Source organism: Trachymyrmex septentrionalis, unplaced genomic scaffold (assembly GCF_001594115.1).
Source record: "Trachymyrmex septentrionalis isolate Tsep2-gDNA-1 unplaced genomic scaffold, Tsep1.0 scaffold6, whole genome shotgun sequence".
NCBI classification, from domain to species: Eukaryota; Metazoa; Arthropoda; class Insecta; order Hymenoptera; family Formicidae; genus Trachymyrmex; species Trachymyrmex septentrionalis.
Genome location: NW_017305778.1, coordinates 2,357,550 through 2,370,929, shown reverse-complemented (window position 1 = coordinate 2,370,929; position 13,380 = coordinate 2,357,550). Strand labels below are relative to the sequence as shown.

Sequence of the window (13,380 nt, the reverse complement as noted above, 5' to 3'; positions counted from 1 at the left end):
TATATATAATTTGTTTCCAATGCTTTTCTATGAACATTATGAAAACTATTAAAATCGTCATTTTTTCACCTTTGGCGTTTTTTTTTTCAAAATTGTGACATACGAAAATAGACAAATGAAGAATGAATTTGTATTGAACAGTCAAAAATGTATCAAAAATTAAAATGATTAAAAAAGTTTTTTCAGCGCAAACTACTGATAAACAGTAGCTTCAACAACACATCAGGATGCAAATGTCGAAACAGCATTTTCAGTTAGAGACTGAGGAGTATGATATAAACGACAAACAATCAATCATCTATACTTGTCATCTAATACCTTCTTATTACTTTCTTTTTCCACTTATTCGTATTTTAAATAAATATCCTACATTTAATGAAATATCTTATATATAATTTAAGTATATATCTATTGCATTTATACATATTATTTGTTTTGAGAACACGTCATTAATATTTAATTAAAGACATATACATATAATTTATTGACTATATTATACATATTTATAATTATATTTTATTGGTTTTTAACAATAATTTCAATGTTTAAAGATAATATTTTATCTATCACAGTATTACTCATAATATAAATGTAAAAAAAAATAAATTTTTAAAGTTATAATTTATTTTAACTTGTTTCTAATGCATTTATCTTGCCGATTTTTGAGAATTAAAATTTTTGCAATTTAAAGTCCCAAATTCTTGAAAATCAAAATATTTTAAAATATTTAAAAATATTCTTATTAACAATAAAAATATTTTTGAAAATTACGAAAAATTTTTAGAATTTTCTATCCGTTACAATATATGATACTATATTCAATCTTAACGTGAAAATATCATACTTAATGTTTATATAAACATTTTATCAAAGTCAACAATACAATCTTTTGAAGATTAATTTTGTCCCTTTTCAATTATATATAATCGTTGAATTTATTTAAATTTATCGTATCATGTTAATAAGTCATACATATTAATGAGTATATGTGAAATATGAGTATATAAGAAACGATAAAAAACAATAACGCTTAGTTGAACTATATATGAAAAATTTTTTAAAAGATGATTAAGGACTAGATTATAAACTATGGAGAATGCTTTTAGAACATATCGCACGTTTATCCTTTTCACCTTTTTATAAATGCAAACAGATATATGAACTTGTATATAAACAGCATTCGGAACAGTAATTTGATTGACTTGTCCTTTTTCTATTGTACATTTTGGTTGTGGATAAATTTGAAACGGAATTACAATATCTCTAAAATCTTAATTTTTGTATCTTTAATTACCAAGATATTTGGAAACATGTTTCGACATTTGGTGGTGATAGCGACACTCGTCGTACTCAACGTTTCATATCGAAGGTAACCGTGTATAAACATCGATTTGTGACGGCGTTCGCAAATATTTTAATAATTTGCGAAATAAATATTTCAACTACAATTAGGACAAATTTCTAAAATATACTTGTATGTAATTTGTATGTCAGAGTAAAATGGACAGCAAAAACCAAGAATGTCTTTATAAATAGAGAAATATCGCATGCAAATTCTTCAAATATACAATGTTCCATTATTTCTAAAGATATGTTTAAGGTTTTCTTCGATTTGTAAATTTTTGTAATTTAAAATCGAATTTTACGATTTGCTCGATTTTTTGAATGATAAGCATAGATGCATGCTTTGGTGCATACAGTCTGATGTTTGACAAATAACTATTAAATTAGCAATTGTTCTTTTAGATGACATAAGAATAGAGAAATTAGCATTTAAAGTAATTAATCATTATTTGATGCGAAATTAAAATATAGATAACATTTATTTCTTAATACTAACTCATTGAGGCTTTAATAATTTTCAAAAATAAAAATAATTTGCAAATGATTAATCAATTTATATATATCTTATTATACGATATTTATATATTGATGTATATGTATATATATGACACATATGTACGTCAATATATATATGTAAAATATAATATGGAATTTTATTTATATTGTTTCAAGATTGTTGTTGCATAAGGTAAACTCTAAGCGAAGAGCGATTGATATAAATTTTGATCGACTGACTCGTTCAACTGCAAGGCAACCTCTGTTTAGTGATGGGGATATTGCATACTATGGTAATATTACAATTGGAACTCCACCGCAGCCGTTTAATGTACTTATAGATACTGGTTCCTCAGATCTCTGGGTACCATCCTATATCTGTACTCACAAAACAAGGCACGGCATGTGCTGTAAGTATATACTATAACATCGTTATATCTTCAATATTCCATTATTTGTAAAAATATGGTTTATATTTAATAATATTATTGCATATATAAAAATAATTTTATTGCTTTTTTCTATTTTAATGGTTGATGTATAACGATAGAAATATAGAATAGAGACAATGTAGAATTGTGTCTTTTCTATCCACATTTCAAATAAAATTTTTTGAATAATTAAAAATTTAAAAGTTTTAATGCTTAAGAAGTTAAATCATTGAGCAGATAAATATTATTTGGAACTGAGTTTCTCAATTACGTGTGATTTAATTTAGATATTTGTCACGCTTATATTCTTATGAAATAAATGATTTTTACATGATTTTATAAATCATGTATTAAAATAAAAAATATAAATATTCATACATTTGATGATTTAAACTATTGTTAATTATACATATCATATTGATACAGAAAAATTTATAATCTAAAATTGTAATGTATTAACTGATTTACTTTTACGTGTATTATATTTTACACAGTAAACCATAATAAATATGATCACATGATATCCAGTACATATAGACCAGATGGTAGATCTTTCGGAATTCGATACGGTAATGGCGCTGTTGCTGGACATTTATCAACTGATTTAGTGAATGTGAGTTGTCATCAAGCAAATATCTATTTAGTCTCAATTGTTAAGTATAAAAGTGTTCTAAAGAAACACATCACTTTTTTTATAGGTTGCAGGCCTTGATGTTAAAAAACAAACATTCGGGGAAGCAACAGAGATGTACGGAAGTTCCTTCCAATATGCAAATTACGACGGAATTTTGGGACTGAGTTATCCATCATTATCTACTAAAGGAGTGATTCCACTTATTACCAACATGGTTAACCAACAGCTAGTGCAACAGCCAATTTTTAGTTTCTATATTGAACAGCACGTATATTTCTGTATACATTACGCGTGTCTAAAAAATATTTTTTCTTTTAAATAGTTTGTTTTCTCAAACTCAACATTTGTCTTTTCACATTAAACAATATATAATCTATACAGAAATCCTAATGCCAAATGGGATGGTGAACTGTTATTTGGAGATTCCGATGACAGGTTATACGAAGGCGAGTTTACGTATGTTGATGTTACCGAAAAGGGATATTGGCAATTTACTATGGATAAGTACGTTATTATTTTTTAAATTGCACATTGTATGTCAGCTACAAATTATATGCCAGATAAATAGTAATGCTATTCCACTGTAGAATTAAAATGGAAGATAAGACTTTATGCGAGGATACCTGTCAAGCTATTGTCGACACAGGTACTTCTCTGATAATTGGACCATCAACAGACATCACAATTATTAATAACCGGATAGGAGCTGATCATAATAATTTTACGAGAGGAATATTTGTAAATAGTGACATTTATTACAACGGCAGTTCTCTTTTAATATTAAATAAATTTAATAGATTATTGAAATATATTAATAGAAATTTGATATATTATTGATTACACTAACACAATTTACTAATACTAAGCTTTGTTTAAAGGTGGACTGCAACAAGACTGATAATTTGCCCTCTATCGATTTCATCATAGCTGGTTTTAAAAAATTCAGACTCTTTAGTAAAGATTATATTCTTAAGGTAAATATAATATTATATTTTCAAATGTGTGACGGTTTAAATTTTCTTAGAATCGAAATGTCATGTCATATTTGATTCGTTGTAGGAAATGCATGACGATGAATTGGTATGTATGAGTGCCTTCGTGAGTGATTATCAGTATGAGGGCGATCCAGCGTGGACTTTGGGTGAAGCATTTTTACGTCGGCATTATATCGAGTTTGACATGGTGCATGACCGGATAGGATTCGCCTGTGTGAAGAGTAATGAATAATAAGAAATTTATTTCTCTTCACACATTTTTATAGATAAATATTGGAAAGATCTAAATTACAATAATAGGCGAATTATTAAGATAAAGTTTATGGAACAATAATTTCTATGTTTATTACCTTATGAATTTTTGTGATTGTCTATGCGGTTCTTAGATATATATGTGAAAATTACAACAGAAGTGTATATATAACATTATTTTTATTGATTTAGTACAATCTATTCGTTTAGTATAATATTGTGTTATGACATGATATTATTATGAATATATTGAAGTCTATTAAAATAAAGTATACATTCCTGTCATATATATTTCCTATCATATGTAGATATGTTGATTTTATATATTAACCCTTCAATTTTACTTAAATATGATAATTCAAAAAATACTATTTTATACATCATAAACATTTGTCTTTTATATAATTATCATTTTTAATATTTTTATTATAAATATAAATTTGCATTTAAACGTATTTTAAAAACTTACAAGGAACTATTACAAATAGTGCTGAATAAAATGCGACGAAAAAAGATAATCGAACCGATATAAGAACTGGAATTTTTCAACACTAAAATTGCTTTTAAGTTACAGAAAAAATTAATCATAATACAATATCAATACATAATGATAATGTTTAACTCAATAATAATAATAAAAGAAAATAGCTAGAACAGTAAGTTAAACATTCTGTGAAATGTGTCATTTATGTGCCAACAGTTTCTCATTTTTCTCTCAAGAATCGATTTATAAAGAAATTTTTAGCTCATTAGTATAATGAACAAAACTTTACGGATGTCATATGTCAACTTAATCTCTCTTTAATAATATCTTGAATAATATCCTTAATCTTATAGTATAATTGATATCCCTTATATAAGCAATGTTTATTAAATTCTTAATGAATTCCTTACTTTTCCTTTTTTCTTTACGTGACTTCTGCGTAACGCGATACCATTACGGAATTTAGCATTCGTTTTAATAGATCCGGTTTTATCTTTATTATAATTATCTTTATTATAATTGAATCTTATAGTTCTTAAAAGTGACTGCTTTATCGGAAACCAGATATTTTGGATATATTTATTTTTAAAGAAAATACAGTATTTGCCATATAAATTCTTTAGGTTTCATAATAATACAGATTTGTGTACAAGTAATATTACAGACTTTTCTGTTCTTGTACATTTGTTAATTAACTTATAATTGCTCATTAGCTTATAATTAGTTCTAAAGTCTATTTTTTAATTTATTAAATATATCTTTTGGACGTATCTCTCATGATGCAAAAACAGAGTTCTAATTAAATGTTAATTGTGAGTATTTTACATGTTATAACGTATGTGCAAAAAAATGATATAAAAGCATCTGAAAATATTATGCTGACTTAAAATACATAGTAATGTATTTTGTTACAATGTGCTTTATCAAACGGAACGAAAGTATCCTTTTCATATTATACCACTGCTTGCATAAGTCTATGTCTTCAAGGAAAACAATGTATACTTTCGAAGATTAATATTTCGTTTGTTTTTCATTAATCATTGAATTTATTAAAATATATAATTACACTAATATTATACGTATAATCGAAATATGTGCGAAAAGAATTTTTTAAAAAATTAATTAGAAATTAGATTAATGAAAAGAACTGTTATCGCTTTTAAAACGCTTTGCGTCCTTTTTTGTCCTTCTCACATTTTTAAATAAAAACATGTATATACGTAAGCTTATATCATGACGCTTCGCTTTTCATAGCGCTACCGTGTCTCCAGACATAAGTAGCATATATACAATATATATAAGCGTTAATGATTGATTTTGTTTCTTTTCTGTTATGCGGTTTGGTTGTAGCCTGATTTGAAAAGAAGTTACAACATCTCTGAAACCTTCTTGATTTTTGTAGTTTTAATTATCAGAGAATTTGGGAAACATGTTTCGTTTTTTTGTTGCAGTCGCAATATTTGTACTGATCGACGCGAAATTATTAAGGTGAGCAAATGTAACGCATTGGCAATAAATGTTAATATTATAAATCTGTAGAAAAATGTACTTTGTTCGGTTGTAAAGTCAGCAGGTAAAGAAGTTTGAGGCTTGCATTTTTATCGTCTTTATTACATCTTAAAACACATAAGCATTACGAATGAAGCATTTAAAAGACCTAAACTTTATTCTAATGTGTAAATAAATTTAATCCCGATAGCATATTTATTTTTTAATATCAAAATATTGAAACTTTAATAGTTCTTAAAAATATACAATATTTGAAGATGATTTTTTCAAAATTTGTTTGTACGTATGCTGTATAATTTATATGTATATGCGTATTATTCACTTATAAGTGGTACGTATAAGTATACGTATAAATTTTTTTTATTGCTTTTTAAGAATTCCATTGTACAATATACACTCTATTCAAAAATCTTTGAGAGGGTCTGACATTCATCGTCGACAGATTACTTTGGCTCCGAATATTGGCATTGTAAGGCAACCTCTGTTTAATGATTATAATTCTGCATACTATGTCATTATCTCAATTGGAACTCCACCGCAGAAGTTTAAAGTACAAATTGATACTGGTTCCTCAAATCTCTGGGTACCATCCAAAAAATGTCGACTTACTTGCTGTAAGTTATGGTTGCGTTTTCAAAATTAATCGAAAAAACCATTGAAAAACTATAGTGCATGTAATGCAGGTTTTCAGTACTATACCAGCAGTGGATTTTTGAACACAGTCTGTATTATATAACATCGCTATTTCTTTGATAGTCTATTATATAAAATGCTTATTAATATCATTATCAAAATTTACAATCAATGTGATTTATGATATTATTTCCAGCATTAGTTTATGATTACACTTTAAATTCGGCAAATCGAATTAGAGTGTAGTTTATAGAATTTGAACTTGTTTTCGGAAATTTTACATATAAAGCATTATTTAGCATCAAGTTCATTTTAACAATTCTAGTGGAAAACTAGAATATTTTTTTTAATTTGGTTTATATCCTTTGGTTTAAAGTTTACTTATAATTATTTTATTATTTACACAAATATATTTGTATTTAATATTCTTATTGCACATATGAAAATAATTTTAATAGTTTTTTTTACTTTAATAATTATTAAGTACGATTCCAGAGAATTGTATCTCTTCATTCATGTGAAATTTTTTAAACGGTTTAAAGTCTGAAAGTTCTAAAAAAATCTTCTTTAAAAAATAAAAATTATTAAATAGACAAATATTATGGTACTATATATGTTCAAAATCAAGCGGTTTATTCTGTTTATTTTTTTGTTTGTTTATTTTATTTCATACTTATTTTGTAAATATACAAATGATCTTTAATAGATCTAAAATGCAGCTCATGTATTAAAGTAAAAAATATAAGTATTAATATATTTAATAATTTAAAATATTATTAATTTACATACAGTTATTGAAAAGAATTTCATTTCTAGAATATTTAATAACAACTGATTTACTTTTACGTACTATTTTTTACAGCGTCACATAATAGATATGACAATAAAAAATCCAGCACATACACACCAAATAATATTCCGTTCAATATTCCATACACCAGGGGTAGTGTATATGGATACTTATCTACTGATGTAGTGAATGTAATTATCAGGCAAGCTTATTCCATCTTAGTTATATAAAGTTTTATAAAGATTTTCTAAAAAAAACATTAACTTTGTAGTTTGCTGGTTTTGATGTTCAATATCAAACATTTGGAGAAGCATTAACCAAATCGGGATCCAATTTTGCCCGTTCGAAATTCGATGGTATCTTAGGAATGGGTTACCTTGAGATATCTTCTGAAGGGATGACTCCCGTTTTTATAAACATGATAGAACAAGGCCTGGTAGAGCTACCAGTTTTTAGTATCTATATAAATCGGTATGTATCTAACAATATTTTAAATTTAAATATTTTAAATAGTTTGCTTCCTCTCTTATACAAAATTTGTCTTTTCATATATTAAAAAAATATTATCTTTCTATAAAATATTTAAAAAATATAATCTGTATAGAAATCCTTTGTACTCGACAAGTGGTGAATTGATATTGGGTGGTTCAAATTCCGCTCGTTATGAAGACGAGTTTACGTATGTTAATGTTACCCACAAAGGATACTGGCAATTTACCATAGACAAGTACGTAATTATTTTCTAAATTATGCGTATGTCGATTTATACAGATTGCATTGGGCAATAAAATTTAATTTTTTCTTTTTATCGTGGGTATGACCAGAAATTTCGAATTTTTTGTCTGTTGAACACTAATCAATTTGTTTAACACTTTTTTGACGTTATTTTTTTTTAATTATGACATAATAGTCAAGTTTGTATTTACAATAAATTTGTAGTTAGCAGATAAAAATACATCGAAAATGACTACTCGATTATTATTGTATCGCAAGGCGTTGGACAGTGATATCTGATTATTAATATTTATAATCATTTACAAGACAGATTATTAATACTTACAATTAATGTATTATGAAAACCAAAGCTAATATTTAATTCAATTTGACATATTCGTTACCAGCATCACAAAATTAATAAGAATTGTTTTAATGCAGCCATTAGGATACATCTTTATTGTTGCCTAGTTATATACCATCTAATTATTATTGCTGTCATAATGTAGAGTTCAAATAGGAAGTAGCATCGTATGCGAGAATGGTTGTCAAGCTGTTATCGATACGAGCACCTCCGATCTAATAGGACCATCATGGGATATCGCTGTTATTAACGAACTGATCGGAGCTATTGCTTTTAACGACGAAACAATTGTAAATAATAGATAACAACTGTTTCCAGTAGCAATTCTCTTTCAACATTCTAAAATAAATAGATAAATGTTTGTGATATATTACTAATATAGATTATTAATTCTAAATTAAAGGTGGACTGTGATCAGATTTCTAATTTGCCCAATATTGATTTCGTCATAGGCGGTAAAATATTCAGTCTCACTAGTAAAGATTATATCTTTAAGGTAAATATATATAATCAAATAACGTTTAGAATATAAAGAAATATTATTACAAAATCATTTTTGTTTGTTTTAAATTGTTTTATAATAGAAAATATTATGCTTGTTTAATTTATTGTAGAATAAACAAAATGAGATGGAGTGCATAAGTTTCTTTCAGACAAATTATGTAGAAAATCCAATATGGATTTTGGGCAATATATTTCTTCGACGATACTATACCGAGTTCGATATGGGGCATCACAGAATGGGATTTGCCCCTGCAAAATAATTATCGATTGACTTTTCAACATTACTTCTAAATGTTAGAAGATTTAAATGACAGTAATAAATGAATAATTAAGACAAATTTTTTTGAATAATGATTTCTATTCATAGCTTATTTTTTATTTATAATTTATTTATATATTTCAAACACATTTCCTAAACAACATTATTCTAAAATAAATAAAATATCTTATATATGTGACTTAAGTATATGTTATCTGTTTTCGATTTTGAGAACACGTTTACATATTTGATTAAGAACGTATATAATTTATTTTTATTTTACTTATTTATAATTATATTCTAGTGAGTTTTAATAATATTTCAATATTTAAACATAATGTTATTATCTCTGTCATAATCTTACTTATCTCTATCTATAATGTTATTATATCTATCATAATCTTACTTATAATGTAATTGTAAAAAAAATAATTTTTTTAAATTGAAATATATTTATTTTACTTTGTTCCTAATTATATTTCAATATCTTGCCGATTATTAAAAATTTAAGTCTTTATAGCAAAAAATTTCAAATTCTTGGAAATGTAGAAAATTTTTAAAAATTTAAAATCATTTTTGACATTGAGAATGTTCTCGGAAATTTCAAAAATACTTAGAATTTTGAAATAGTTTATTGCAATGTATGATTATTCAAGCTTAATGTGGAAACGTTATATTTATAATATTAATTAAACTATCCTATCAAGACAATAATATTCTTTCAAATATTAATTTCATCTTTTTTAATAATCATTAAATTTATTTAAATTTATCGAAACTCATTAATGAGTATATGTGAAGTATGCGTATATGAAAAATATAATTTTTTAAAATATTATATATTAGATTGAGCTATTAAGATTGCTTTTAGAACGCTTCGCGCATTCTATCATACTTTTCACTCTGTTATAAACACAAGAACGTACATACATAAGCTCGTATATAAATATTGTATCTTTTCTATTTATAAACAGTATTTATATTGGGAGTACTAATAATTGATCAAGTACATCCTTTTTCTGTTATGCGTTTTGACTGTGAAGAGAAAGACTTCGTGCGAAAGAGAATTACAACGTCCCTAAAATCTTTTTAGTTCTTGCAACTTTAATCATCAGAAAATTCGAAAAACATGTTCCGACTTTTTGTGACGATCGCCGCATTCGCTGTGCTGATCAACGCGGAATTGCGAAGGTGAGCTGAGCACATGTAAACGAAGATTTGCGACTAATACTCCAATGATAATTAGAACAAATTTATGAAAAATTGTATTTTATATGTCAGATAAAAAATGCTTGAGGTTTTCTTCGAGGCTTGCACTTTTTCTTTATCATGGCTTAAATGAGATAAGCGTCACGAATATAAAATAGTATCATGTAATACATAAATTGATAAATAAAGATAGTATTTATTTATTGACACTAAATTATTGAGGCTTTATTAATTTTCAAAATTAGAAAGCGTTTGAAGATGATTATTCAATTTGTATATATTGTATAATATTCGTATAATCATACATACATAAAATATAATAAAATTTTCTTTATGTTACTTTAAGAATTTCGTTATACAAAACAAACTCTATTCAAAGATCGATTGGCATCGATCGTCGACATCGTTTAGTTAGAAGTGTTAGCGTTTTAAGGGAACATTTATTTAATGATGACGATGTTTCGTACTACGGCTTTATCACAATCGGAACTCCACCGCAGAAGTTTAAAGTACTTATCGACACTGGTTCCTCAGATTTCTGGGTAGCGTCTTCAAACTGTGATCTGAACAACGCTGCTTGCTGTGAGTATATCATATTAACGTCGCTATTTCTTTAATATTTTATTTGTTATATATAAAATTACATTTGTATTTAACAATATTATTATTGTACATACGGAAATAATTTTTATTGCTTTTCTATTTAAATTATTCATGTCAAAATGATATAATTGACGTAAAGATTTAAAATAGGGACGATGCTGTAGAATTGTATCTTTTTTATCTATAGTAAAGTTTAAAATAGTGAAAGGAAACCTAAAGATTTTAATATTAAAAGTTTCAATATTATGAAAATTAAAATCAGCGAGCAGATAAATATTATCTAAGCTAAGTTTCACAATTTATACATGCGATTTATTTTATTTATCATGCTTATTCTAAGAGTGCAAACGAACTATGCCACAAGTTACAAATCACGTTTTAATGCAAAATATATAAATATACCTAATGATTTAACAATTGTTAATTATACATATATTTAAATTAATACAGAAAAATTAATGTCTAGAATTTTTAATTAATGTACTTTTACGTACTATTTCATACAGGGACACATAATAGATATGAATACGAAAAATCTAGTACATACGTGGAAAATGATACTGCATTCAATATTTCATATGAGAGTGGTAAGGTGTCTGGATATTTATCTATGGATGTAGTGAATGTGAGTATGTGAGTCATCATCAAGACTACAGTATTCTATATAGTTTTAATAATAATTTATAAAAATTTCCTAAAAATTATTATATCGATTCCTTGTAGATTGCTGGCGTTAATATTCAAAATCAAACATTCGGGGAAGCAATAAGCCAATTGGGAATCGCCTTGTTATATGCAACATTCGACGGTATCTTGGGAATGGGATACCCCGAAGGAGTAGTTGCCACAGGAATGACTCCCGTTTTTAATAACATGATTAAACAAGGCTTGGTGGAGCCAGTTTTTAGTTTTTATCTAAATCGGCATGTATTATTCTTTATGCGCTACGGGTGTTTAAAAATATTTTTTATTTACATAGTTTGTCTTCTTATATTACAATATAAAATTTGTTTTTCATATTAAAAAATAAATATAATTTGTACAGAAATTCTATGTCCAAATTTGCTGGTGAACTGATATTGGGTGGCTCCGATCCCAATCATTATTTAGACGAGCTTACATATGTTAATATTACTCATAAAGGATACTGGCAATTTACGATGGATAAGTAGGTGTCTATTTTCTATATTACATGTATGTGTGTATCAGCAATAAATTGTATATAATTGTTAATACAATCGCACTTTAGGATTCAAATAGGACATAGCAGTTTGTGCTCGAATAGCTGTGAAACTATTGTCGACACGGGTACTAATATGTTAATTGGACCACTATTGGATATTGAAATTATTAACGAACTGATCGGAGCTACTTATATTAACGAAAAAATAATTGTAAATAATGACACTTTTCGTATAGTGGCAGCTCTCTTCCACCATTAAATAAATTATGAAATATACTACGAAATATATTAATAAACGTATAATATATTACTGATTACATTAATATAGTTTACTAACATTAAGTTTCATTTAAAGGTGGACTGCAGTAGGATTCTTTACTTACCCAATATCACTTTCTTCATAGGTGGTAAATCATTCGAAGTCACTCCTACAGATTATATTTATTCCGTAAATAACATCAAATTACATTTTAAATTGTTTTAGAATAGAAATGGCTTGCTGTATTTAATTTATTGTAGATTACAGAGAACGATACTATGGAATGTATAAGCGCTTTTGAGAGTCTACATTCCAATGATGAATATGTGGAATCAATATGGATTTTGGGAAATGTATTTATACGTCGATACTTTATCGAGTTCGACATGAAGAACGACCGGATCGGATTTGCTTCTAAGAACTAATAAGAAATTCGTATCTTTTTACAGTATCTTTTTGTATACAAATGTTAGAATATTTAAATGACAATAATGAGCAAGAAATTAAGACAAATATTTTAGAATATTGATTCATATGTCTATTATCTTATAATTTTTATTTGTGATTACCTAAAAATCTAAATGGTATACTTTTAAATAAATACATATGTGATATTTAAAAAAATTAAAAAAAAATGTAATATTATTTTTATTAATAATTTAATACAAAAATATATATTATTCTTTCTACTTATATTATCATACTGTTATAGAATATT

The 13,380-nt window shown here is 26.1% G+C and overlaps 2 protein-coding genes across 2 annotated transcripts in view; both read left to right on the top strand.

Moving 5' to 3' along the window:
- Window positions 1-1,310: 1,310 nt before the first annotated feature.
- LOC108752211 (lysosomal aspartic protease-like) lies at window positions 1,311-9,456 on the top strand. The gene is made up of 14 exons (XM_018492888.1): window positions 1,311-1,369; window positions 2,017-2,249; window positions 2,765-2,883; window positions 2,969-3,168; window positions 3,286-3,408; window positions 3,492-3,642; window positions 3,783-3,878; window positions 3,964-4,120; window positions 7,640-7,758; window positions 7,839-8,038; window positions 8,172-8,294; window positions 8,791-8,935; window positions 9,049-9,141; window positions 9,260-9,456. The coding sequence occupies exons 1-14, from the start codon at window positions 1,311-1,313 to the stop codon at window positions 9,407-9,409; spliced, it is 1,968 nt and encodes a 655-aa protein (XP_018348390.1). The 3' UTR covers window positions 9,410-9,456.
- Window positions 9,457-10,459: 1,003 nt separating this feature from the next.
- LOC108752210 overlaps window positions 10,460-13,380 on the top strand; it is a 23,768-nt gene continuing 20,847 nt past the window's right edge. Inside the window, 9 exon segments of the mRNA XM_018492887.1 lie at window positions 10,460-10,599; window positions 10,964-11,126; window positions 11,727-11,767; window positions 11,806-11,845; window positions 11,944-12,170; window positions 12,266-12,388; window positions 12,470-12,614; window positions 12,759-12,851; window positions 12,923-13,120. Coding sequence (XP_018348389.1) covers window positions 10,538-10,599; window positions 10,964-11,126; window positions 11,727-11,767; window positions 11,806-11,845; window positions 11,944-12,170; window positions 12,266-12,388; window positions 12,470-12,614; window positions 12,759-12,851; window positions 12,923-13,120 — 1,092 coding nt within the window. The 5' untranslated portion in view covers window positions 10,460-10,537.

Coding starts and splice junctions, on each gene's coding strand:
- LOC108752211 (XM_018492888.1), top strand. CDS start 1,311: ATGTTTCGACATTTGGTGGTGATAGCGACACTCGTCGTACTCAACGTT. Junction 8,039..8,171: donor TTTAGTATCTATATAAATCG/GTATGTATCTAA, acceptor TAATCTGTATAG/AAATCCTTTGTACTCGACAA. Junction 9,142..9,259: donor GTAAAGATTATATCTTTAAG/GTAAATATATAT, acceptor AATTTATTGTAG/AATAAACAAAATGAGATGGA.